Raw genomic sequence first — 11,387 nt, 5'->3', positions numbered from 1 at the left:
GGAATGGGAGCTGTCAGTGCAGCACAGCTACTTTTCCAAAGAATTACAAGTTGTTATACTGACAAGTTTGAAGGTTTTTTATGACCTGATTTAGATCAAACCACAGGATTTCAGAGAAAGTCAGAAACTGTCCAATAGCCATTTCCATTGCAATGTATGAAGCACTGAGAAAGAATGAATTTATTCTGGGGGGGTGACAGCTCTAAGCTGCTATAGCCATAAAAATCCTCTGCCTGTTGCAAAGCTGTTCCCGTGACAGATTTGTCAGATACTTCTGCATGGCCAAAGAAACTTTTAGTAAATAAAATTCAATTTGGAACATTTATCTTTTCTGCAAGAGCAGCACCACTGAATGCAGCCACTCACCCACTAGCAAACAATGCAGTAGGTACTTTTGTGTACCAATCACCTTCCTAGAAGCTGACAGGCACTCCTGGCCATTGGATGCCAGAAGTGAGTTCATCTGGAACTCACATTTGTTTTAACTGATGAACTATTGTCAAGTTTCCTTTCAGTAGGTTGCAAGTTGCCTAAACTCTCTTGCAGGTTTGCTGGTTGTAGGAGTGCCAGGGGGTCAGCACGGTCGGGATGGACGGAGATGAGAGATCTCTGAAGCCAGGTCGTGGAACTTGTGGTTTATTGCAAAGGGCGTGGGTGCAGGGCCCTGCTGGGAGCTGCCAGCCGCAGCTCAGAGCAGGCCCGAGAGAAGAGAGGGGTAGAGAGGATGAGAGGGTAAGAGCGTAAAAGCAATACCATAAATCTTCTGTGCTGAATATTCTAATTCTCACTAGCCAATCTAATATAAGGTACAAATCCTATAGTATTTGCATACAGCCTATAAGAATCATTACATTACCATACTGTGCTACATTTTAAACCCTAAAACCTACTCTTTGGACCCCTTCTGCCAAGCTGGCAGGGTCTGCTCGGACCCTTGGACCTGCCTGCTTGCAGAGGGTCTTGTTTCATCAAAAGGGGATTACCTTCAGCCGGCAACATCATTGTTCTCCCGTTGTTCAGTAACTAAGGGATCTCAAAGCTTGCTTTCATTTCAATCTCGCTTATAGTTTCCATATTCTCAAAATCTTTTGCCAGGCAATCATATTTATAAGGCTTTCCTGTTTCATCCTTCCCAACAGCTGGTGATTAGGGAAACACAGAAAAAGGAACACATCTGTGTCTGGACAGGTCATGCCCTAGCCAATGTTCATTAGCAGTGCACACAGACACGTCCTGCGCAGCATGCACAAGATGGCAGAACACATCCCCTTCCCAGCAGTGGGGAGCGACAGCACCAGCTCAGACAGCCACAGGACAGCACTCCCACACCAGTGCCCTCAACTTGCAGAGAATCTCTCTGCTGTTAAACATGGACTCATCTGCCCTTTGCAAATTCCAGTGCCAATACCTTTCAGTGCTGGCAAAGGATGTCCTCAATGGCTGCTGCCAGCTCTGTGCCAGAGCTGGGGATGTTTGGGGAAGATGCCTCACACAAACCAAACTGCAGTGCCTGATGCCCATGTCAGCCTAAAGCTTAACTACAGGAAACCCTTGGATAGTTTCACTGTCCTTCAAAACCGTCGCTCAAAACCAAACATCAGCTTGGGTGGCACAGCCAAAACAAGCTGTAGGTACAAGGGGAGTAACACACAGAGCCAACTTTTTTTTTATAAAAGTATTTTTAATAAACTGATGGATTTAAGTTTAAGATGCTAGACAACTTGTTGCCATGTACAGGTAACAAAAGTCAAAATTCTTTGAATTTTATACAAATACTATGTAGTAAACTTGAATACAAGTTTACAAAAAATGCATCAGTGAATATTCAGCTTGTAACCAACTTCCAACAGTGAAAATTATCATCTATCAATAGTGATCAGAATTGCATTGCAAATTTTAGAAGTAATGCAACTATGTTTTTTTTTACCAAGCCACTCCGAAGTTACTGGTGCACACTGACAGTACATTGGATTTTTTTTGGCTTGCTGAACAGAAAATGGCATTTAAATAAAATGACTGAGTTAAACAACGTAATACATATCAAAAGTACTATCTCACAGAAAATTAAACAAGCATGAGAAAGTAAACAGAGCAGAACCCTGAAGTGGTGATATTTTTCTACCCGTTTTGATGGAAAAGATTCCACAGGTGTCCAGCTTTCTCACAGCATTCTGAAGTGTTCTAGTCCTAGCACAGTGTGGTCATTAGTAGACTAAAGTAATCCCTGCTTGGCAGTAATGCTGGTGAAAGGTAACTTGCTCTATTGCTAACAAATTGGAGTAACCACTGGCAGGGTGATTTGCAGGCATCCAGCAGAGGCTGAGCTGACAGCACACGATTGGAATTACAGTACTGCTCGCTTTGATTCAATATCCAACAACCTTCAGGGTTCAGGTGTCAGTTTCCTTACAGGATTTACAAATGGATGGTTTCAAAACAAACAGAAAAAAGTTGTTATGGAGCATAAGACAGTATTTTCGCCTGTACAGCTAACAATAAAATGAATGTTTTTGTTACAAACTTTCCAGTCTGCTTTATAAAAAATAGTTTTACTTCTAAATAAAAACTGTGCTGTGATCTGTCATGTTCTTGCATTGTACATGCCGTAATTGTGTGTGTTAATGAAGGTGTAGAGATTTGTGACCTAGTGCTCTGGATGTATCAGAAGCCTAAAAAGCTGATTTTGGTACATAAAAGGTAGCAATGAAAATTCATTCTATTTATTTTTCCTAAAGTCTAGGAAAAGCTACAGTACGTTGCTAGATCAGTGGCCTCAACCCTGAGCTGAAATAAAGGACCTGCCCTGGCCAAGAGACTTAGTCACATTACTACCACAGCTGCACAGCAGAGACAAAGTAACCTGTCTGCAGCCTGTTGTCCGAGCTGTGAGTAGTATGAGATTCAGTTCTGTAATGCTTGAGAGTTGACTGGAGACCACCATATTCATTTTCACTACAAGGAAAAGAAGGAAAGGAGAACTCAAATTCAGAGTGGAAAGCACTCAACAGGGAGGGTCAGTTTATCCAGCTTCTGGAGATCAAACAGAGAATGAAGTTAGCGGCAGACTCACCAGCCTTAAGCATTTCCCACGTGATAGAAGAGATTATTAAAACACGTACCAAAATACAGTTATGGAGACGTTTACTATTATCTTGCTCTTTCCAGAGAGAGTGTCACTTGATTTTCCCCCCCAGAACTGAGCATATCTCTCTCTGTACTACACTGCATCACAGAAGATAAGTGAAAACCTAGTCTGTCTGATGAAGGATTCAACCCAGGTGGCAGCAGGAAAACTTCCACTTGTTTCTAACACAAGTTGGAGCTGGCAACCATAAGAATTCTTACTATGATACAGCTACTGCACCTTCCCATAGGATTCAATGGCACCACTACCCATGGCCAGGAGCATTCATAACATGAAGCATTTTGCCTTCCAAGAGGACTTTCTTTTGCTTTTAAACAGCAGAAACTGCAGAGTCAGTATTTCATTCAACAGAAAAACTAAACCCAGCAAAATACTGTAAATAAAGCTCATAGGAATCATCCATATTTCTAGTAATGCACACTTCTTTGTGAGCTGATCCGTTTAGGGATGGTATGTTTTTTGTTAGTTTAAGGCAGCAAGTCTTACAAAATACTCAAGCTCACCTCTCTCATGTTTGTGCTACTGTAGCCTTATGTGCACAATAGAACCTCACTAATTTACACTAATGATTGGAAGAACAATTAATTCTCTTGGTAAGTGAACAAGAATAAGGCAGTCCATTATATATTCTGATCACTAATTATAATTTAGCTCTAATTATAATCTACCAGCAAACATACTTCTGTATTTTAGAAAATAATATCTCTTACCTTCAGATATAATTATGTGTGCAGATTAGTGGGTTCTGCTGTGTAAACACGCAGGTGCATAAGCAATTTTCTGGTTTTTCTTCATTACATCTGATAAGAAACTTAATGCCACAGATAGAGACTGTGGGAAAATAAATTAGGATTTCTCTATCATTTGTGCAGATATGCACAATTGGGCAGTAATTTATAGCTCAAAAAAAGAAGAACATGAATGTTTACAAACTCAAATGAAGCAAAATCAGCAGCAGGAAGCAAAGGCCATTCCCCAACCATAAATGGCTTGTTTTACACGATTCCAAACTATATGAAACAAACAAATAAAAAAGGAATACCAGTACTAACTTACATATACAAGTTTGAAATCAAGTAAAGCAAAGAAGTGAAAATTTTGTTGATGCTTCTAGCAGATGATATTGACATGTTTAAATCCTGAAGTAAACTGCAAGTAAAGACACGAGACAGGATGAAAACTAAATGGCTGAATTGAAAAAAAGAAAGAAATGGATTGATGTGCATTGCAATGAGATAGAAATTTCCCTTCATATGTGCAAAAATCCACAGTTTCATTAATGTAGAGGTCATACTTCTAGGAACAGATTTTAGACCAAACCAGTCTCCCTACATCCTGGAATCTACCTGTTTACATCAGCCACTTTAAGAGCACAGTACCCTGTTCACATATATAGTATTCAGCAGTTTCTAGCATTCCTCAATTTAGTGTTCTCCTGCCTTAAATCTTGAAAACAAAAGGGGAAAGTTCATCCAGGGCATCATACCACTGCTTTCGATTTATACCAACAGTTAAATCAAATTCAAATTCTTTCTTCTTCCATGGTAGCAGGAGTCCTTACAGGACTTGTAAACAGCAGTACACAATACTGTAAACAAATAATTTAAGTTCTGCTTTATGCAAGATGTTAACTCAGGTCTACCAAACAGGTGAAAATGAAAAGGGTGGCTTCACACAAAATCCTTCCCTTTTTCTCCCAGCAATTCCTTTCACTACGTAAATAATCCTGAGCTGAAACAAGGGTTGATGAGAGCGTTTTTTTTTGCATATAAAAACAACGTTCTCGAGTTGGCTCTCATGTTCTGTCAGGAAGTCAATTGCTGAAGAGATCAAACTGAAGTATTTCAAAAGTATTTCTGGAGTATTTGCTACTTTGGAGGAGGACTTATAATTTGGTGTGGCGTCCAGTTCTAGACCCAGATGCTGAGCTTGCCAAGGAAGCTGATGCTGCTGCATCCTCAGCTTCCTCCAGCTCATCGTGTAGCTCCTGGCTAACACTGGACTGGAGGGCTGCAGGAGTTAGCCACTCCTTTGGCAGGCAGCTCTGGAGGAAGGGAATACAAGAGCTGAAGTAGGCAAGGCGATTCACCCATCGTGGAATCTCTTTTCCACAGAGAATCTGTGGGGGAAGGAAACAGAAAGGGTTAATTTGTTTTCTGGATTCAGCAGTAACAAAACTGCAGTACTGTAAATAAGAAGCAAAAGCTGCAGCAGCCTTGCAGTTTACATATCACAAATGCCAGTCAAGAAGCACCCAAGTTAGCTGCACTATGACTTTCTCCATCAGCATTCCAAGTCCCACAAAGAGTCCAATATTCCATTGTGAAAGTTGGACACGTGCTTGGTTCTATGATTTTCTCAGAAGTCCTGAAAAGCCTAACCACTCTTTTTTAATAACTTCTATAAAAGGCACAGAAATTAGTTAAGCTATGGTTTCTATTCAGTGCTAATTCCTCAGAAACAGAAATTGCAGGAGAAACCCCATTGTTACAAAAAAGGACCCTGAAATCAAGTGGCCAGGAAGACAGTGTCAATACCATAATTGTATAGTTACACACACAGCTGAGGCTCTTTACTGTGGTGGCTCCTGACAACTTCCACAAGACATCACTATCCTACAACACAGGCCAAGCACACATTTTGGTTCACTGGAACTATACAATGCACAGCTGGGTTTAACTCCTCAAAAATGCATAAAGTTGCATTAAGTACTTATTTTTACTACACATCAGTCATTAAATAATTCTGTTGTCACTATTCAAGGAGTGAGTTATTTTATTTAACCACCTCCATATTAATTTCTGGTATTACAGTGCAAATCTGGAGAACATGGGCATTACTCTGCTGTAACTGAGCAGCATTTAACTTGCAATTATACCCACTTTTATAGTCAATTTGAACACTAAATAGGACAAGACCAAAAACAGAAAAAATATGACCATGCAGCTGAAGAGTATGGCAAAACCCTGGCCATATAGGCCAGATTTCACACCAACTGCAGCTTTGTCAGTGTCTCACCCTACTTACTTGTTCCAGCATTGCACATGAATCATCATCTCAATAAAATTTTCCACTACCACTGGAAGATCAGTCTACATAAAACACAGGCTATACAGTAAGGATGCATTAACTATTCTGGAAAAAAAACCCAAATAAAATCTGTGAAACTTCACATGGGAAAATCAGCCATCCTTGTTTTGGAGTGTTTTAGTGAAACATTAGAATAAATTTTGTCAAGCAGAGATTGCCAGCTATCAATGAAAATCAAAGTTTCCATTCCCCTCTTCGACCTGGGTTACTTGTTCCTGACCCTTTTCCATGTGTGGATACACATGTGAATGATCAGGCATTCAATCATATTGGCAAACTGACTGTGTTACAACAAAGCCGAGGGGGAAAAAGCAAAGCCCGTTCGACTCCTCACTCAGATACTCTGCATGACCACTCAAGGATCCAGATGACCAGGACACAGGTGCTGGCAGAGCAATAACCTGACAAAAGCCTCTCAAGCAGAAGATTAACATTATCTGGGGAACTTCAATGCCTTTGCTATTCTTTAACACTAGGTCATAACTTTGAAAATTATTTACAGTGTGATGGTTCTGTGGGGAAATACAAATAATGTGATAAAAATAACAAGTAGTTCTATATTCAGTAGCAATCCCTGAAACAACTAAATTTCTAAATCTTCTTAATACTTTATTTACTAGGTATCTCTTTAGGAATGCACCTCTGCTCTAACACAAGCTATGTATGACAACAATATTTAGCAGCAAAATCTGGTGCTTTGGACATAAGCACAAATACAACCTGAAAAATGATGATATTTGCCCAAGGCAACAGAGATAGGAAGTGGGAAATTAAACCAAACATTACAAAGGACTGGAAGGATATGATGCTCTGTAACCACCTGTGAAGCACCTTTCTATAGACCTTTAAGTTTGTTTACCTCAGATAAAGCTGAAGAAAAGTGATTGCAGTTTTTGTGCATTAGGTGATAAGCATTTCCTTTGAATTCCTTTCCAAGCTCTTCTACTATTTTTTCTATATCATCTTCCATAAAGTCAGTACTGCCTAGAACCACAGCCTCTCTAGAAGAGAAAGAGAGTAGAAGGTGATCAGGCTCCCACGATACAGGTGGGCTACTGTTCATACATTGATCAAAAGTCACTCCACTGTGGGTAGCAAGATCTTTCAGTTCTCCAAGAATAACAAAGGTTCTTTCTATTCCATTTTATGGCACCACTTGCATCTTCATCATGAGAGATGATGTTTTCTTGCTGATTACCCACCTTGAAAAAGTTACTGCATTGCTTATGCTGTGTAAGTAATAAAAGTTAGCTACAAGTCCACAAAATTCGTATGCATTTCAGGAATTTAATGGTATGCTAAAAAAAAAGTTATTTGCTGTAGACACTTCATTGTCTCGTCACCTCTGTCTGTTTTTCATTTTTATGCAAACAAATGAATTTCTCAGAAAGTCAGAAATCCTTTACAATTCAATACATCTATCCTCAAAAATAAGTGCAACAAATTGTCTTTTTCATATGCTTTCTCAAAGAGCAAGAAAATAGGTAGTCTTTCTTACTTAAATTTAAATGTTTCTCCTAGCTCAGAAGCATTTCCTGGTGAAATCTCAAATATTCCAGAAAAAGGGTATGGATGACCACCATAGGCAAATTCTGAAAGAGAAAGCTCAGATTTAACAAAACCAGCATGTGATGACAGTAAAAAACAGCAGAGATCACTGACTGGAAGGTGACTTCACAAGGATCTAAAGCTAGCAACCAGTCATGTTATTTACATGGGGAGCAAATGAAATGAGCTGGAAATTAATACCTTTGTCAGTTACTACTCAGCCTAAGTAAAAACTAACAGGAAATTTTCTACATCAGTGCACAGGTTTAACTTGAATAACTTTGCAGAAAGTACATATTGTTCTCATTGTATAAGTGAGCATTTACAAGTTAAATTGTACATCTTTATACATACTTGTCTTTAGAATTCCACTTAAATATGTCTATGAAAGTGGGTAGTACTTTGGGGATTCAAAGTACTGCATCCTCAGAGGTCCGATGGCATTTCTATTCAGTGTACATCACAGTCCTCAGTGTGGCAGTGTGTAGTGGCCTAATAGGTTCTTTAAATTTCTTGATTTTTAAGAGTGCAATTCTTTACAAGTTCAGAAGTTTCACAAATTCTTTACTAGAACAAGAAAGTAAACCAGTGCATGCATCTCAAGTCTGCACATAGCACCTGCTGGCTTAAGCACTCACACTACATGAAAGCATCATGGTGTGCTGCAGCTTCCGTCTGTGTCTGTAAGATAACAGAGCACACCGCACCCAGAGTGTAATAAAAAGCTTTAAGCATGACTTCACACTTCCTTTCCTCAAAACTTATAACACATTACCCATGTCTAGCACTCAGTTTTGTGGATAATCTTTTTTACAACAGGTTAATAAATAAAAGGTTTGATGTTCCTGGAAAAATGCAAGTCATTGTTCTAGCAGGGGCATGACCTGCTATATGAGAAAGCTGCTATAATCCCAACAGGAAGGGAGGCACATGTATTTGGCACAGCACAAAAACTGGGTTTCAGGCACAGCACTATTAAGAGTCAGGTCTTTCTGGGTCAGATTAAAAAAAATCCCCAAAAAAGTTTTAACAATAAGCATTGTATTTTGTCAATTTGTTGCTCTGGTAACACTTGGAAAAGCAGATACAATGTGACCATTACAGTAGCTGAAACATAGTTTAAGATAACTTTGGGCGGTGTGGTCTTTGGAGTGCATGCCCTACCTTTTGCTCCTTCCCTTCACCTCTCAAAACATTCAAAAAAAAACCAAAAACCACAGCAGTAAATTTTCCTTCTTTAACTGGACTACTTTCAGCAACACCATCACCTCAGAGTGTCATTGTGCTTTGGGCAGAAACACCTCAGACCTGAACCCATGCTATGGCGTGCACAAACACCTTCTGGCTGCAATGCAGGTTCAAAGTGGCCTGAACAGACCAGGAGGCTGTAGCACCCAAGCACAACCTATTTAGCAAAACTGAAAAGCATTGCTGTTATTTATCACAAGGGCATCTTTTATGAACAGCACGAATGGGATGCCTTTGAAAGAAATGGTCTCTAAAACAAACCAACCTACCAAAATGGAATAGACCTTTGCCTGAGCATCATGCACTTTTAGGTGTCTCTCTGCAACAGATTATTGTTCCTGTAGTTAAAAATTAATTCCTTGCAATAAGTGCTGACAGAAAACTGAGGAATGGATTCAACCATGCTTTATACAAAGCACACATTTGTTTTATGTAGGTTTTTTAAAGTATTTCAAAATCTAAAATAAAGATTTCTATGCCTGGCTGAATAAGTTGCACACTTTTTCATAGTTGCATAGCTTGATACAAAGAATGCACAGTGGCTACCAGATTATTCATGTCCAAGGTTTTTTTCCAGAGGCAGAATAGATGAGAAAAGAGATTAACAGGTTTCAGGAGCTAGGCTCCCCTCACTACCTGAAAAGTGCTTTTTAAATAACAATATTACTGAAGCAAAAAGTAAGTTATGCTTTTCTTATACATACCTCGCCCATACACCTCTATACCTGAATGAAACACTCCAATTCCAAGGGAAGAAGTATATTCATTCATCCAATACTAAAAGAAAAGAAGAAAAAAAAAACAAATCCAAAACTCTAGTTAGTTTACAGTACAGATTTATCTTCTCAGAGCAGACATGTGTCCCCCCCACATCACAAGCATTAAACCCTATCACAAAGTATTAAACCTTATCACAAAGTGTAAACTGCACAATCCATTTTACAGGAACAGAATGTCACTAAAATTCCCCAACTGTATGCAGCAAATTAATTCCATCAGGTTCTATTCCAGTGTTTTAGTGCTGTCAAAGTTTGTCAGCCAAGGAGTTTATCTGGGAGAAATCCAGATAAACCTTCTATTTGTCAACAAGCTGTAGGTTGTTAAGTTTGCCATTAGGTGGAACACATTCTAGAATCAATTGCTGTAATTTTAAGGAGTACATTTTTCTTCAAGGTACATCGGAATGTAGGACTGTGAGATACACGCACCAACTGTCATTAATAGTAATGACCACGCCTGCTTATGAGCAGATGAGCACAAGATATACTCAGAGATGGACTGAAATTACCTTCTTGTATTTTGTCTTTGAACATTCAATTAGAGGTCACCGTGCAAGAGACAAAGCTGTCTCCAGGCTGCTGATGCATGGGGTTCCAAACATGAGGTTTAAGTCCTTTGCATAGGTCTGACATTTGTTTCCAATATATCACTTGTATTGTACCCAACAGAAAACAGATCATTTCAAAAGGAATAAGAAGTGAAATTTTTTTAGGAAATGGAAAAAATAGTAAAGAAAGGAAACTTCTCTTAGTGCTTTCTCTTTTCTTTTATGAAAGTGCAGCGGCAGCAAGTGTCTATCAGAAGCTAACTGTTACACTGAAGACCTCAAAGATGCAGAACTCTGATAAAGGAAAACCTCAAAGCACTCTTCCCCTGTCTGCATCACCACTCTCAAAGTATCAGTCTCCAAACATTAAAAGATTTCAAGTGACACACAATTTGAGAAGGAACCTGAAACAAAGCCTTAAAAAAACCAGCCTCAGTTGTCCTTAAAACTGAAATTGGTTAGCAAGAAAAACGTCAGGAAAATACAATAAAAACGCTATTTTGTCAATTACTCCAGTAACAGGATTTTTTCTTCCCAGAGCTCCTCTGTGAGCTATTACAAAGCAGACTTCAAAAAGTCAACTGGCAGCAGGATTCAGGCTGAGGCAGTACCCCCAGTAAATTAATACTGGTTTAGCAAGCAGGCAGAAAACATCCAGCCATCTTCTTCACACAACCTGTTGACATAATCACTGCTTTCTGATGCAAAGCCACTGTGCAGCACAACCAGTGATAAAAACGTAAAAGGTTGCAGGTGTCACACTTGAAAATGTGCTGGCTGGAGTCAGTGTGTAATTTACAGCACCACTGCAAACATTACAGCGTGTAGGCTTTTTGTCTCCCAATAAAAATGATACACTAAACCCCAGGTTGACAGGCTATTAATAAAAACAAAAACAAGTTAAATGGCAAAAAGAGCACACTATGCCAATAGTTACAAACAGTCAAACCAGCTGTGGGAAATTTTGTCAATACGAATTAAGAGAAGGCAGATTTTGTGCCTTATATTTACTTAAAGCTCAACTGTGAT

The 11,387-nt window shown here is 39.2% G+C and overlaps 1 protein-coding gene across 1 annotated transcript; it reads right to left on the bottom strand.

Annotated features, from left to right (window-relative positions):
* Positions 1-1,660: 1,660 nt before the first annotated feature.
* DESI2 (desumoylating isopeptidase 2) lies at positions 1,661-9,803 on the bottom strand. Its single transcript, XM_014308388.2, has 4 exons — positions 9,736-9,803; positions 7,734-7,827; positions 7,095-7,236; positions 1,661-5,264 (listed from the first exon to the last, which is right to left on the bottom strand). Exons 1-4 carry the CDS (start codon positions 9,800-9,802, stop codon positions 5,031-5,033), a joined length of 537 nt encoding a protein of 178 aa, XP_014163863.1. The 5' UTR covers position 9,803; the 3' UTR covers positions 1,661-5,030.
* Between the last annotated feature and the right edge of the window lie 1,584 nt (positions 9,804-11,387).

This window comes from Geospiza fortis, unplaced genomic scaffold (genome assembly GCF_000277835.1).
Source record: "Geospiza fortis unplaced genomic scaffold, GeoFor_1.0 scaffold41, whole genome shotgun sequence".
Lineage (NCBI taxonomy): Eukaryota > Metazoa > Chordata > Aves > Passeriformes > Thraupidae > Geospiza > Geospiza fortis.
This window is presented reverse-complemented; position numbering and strand designations above follow the sequence as displayed.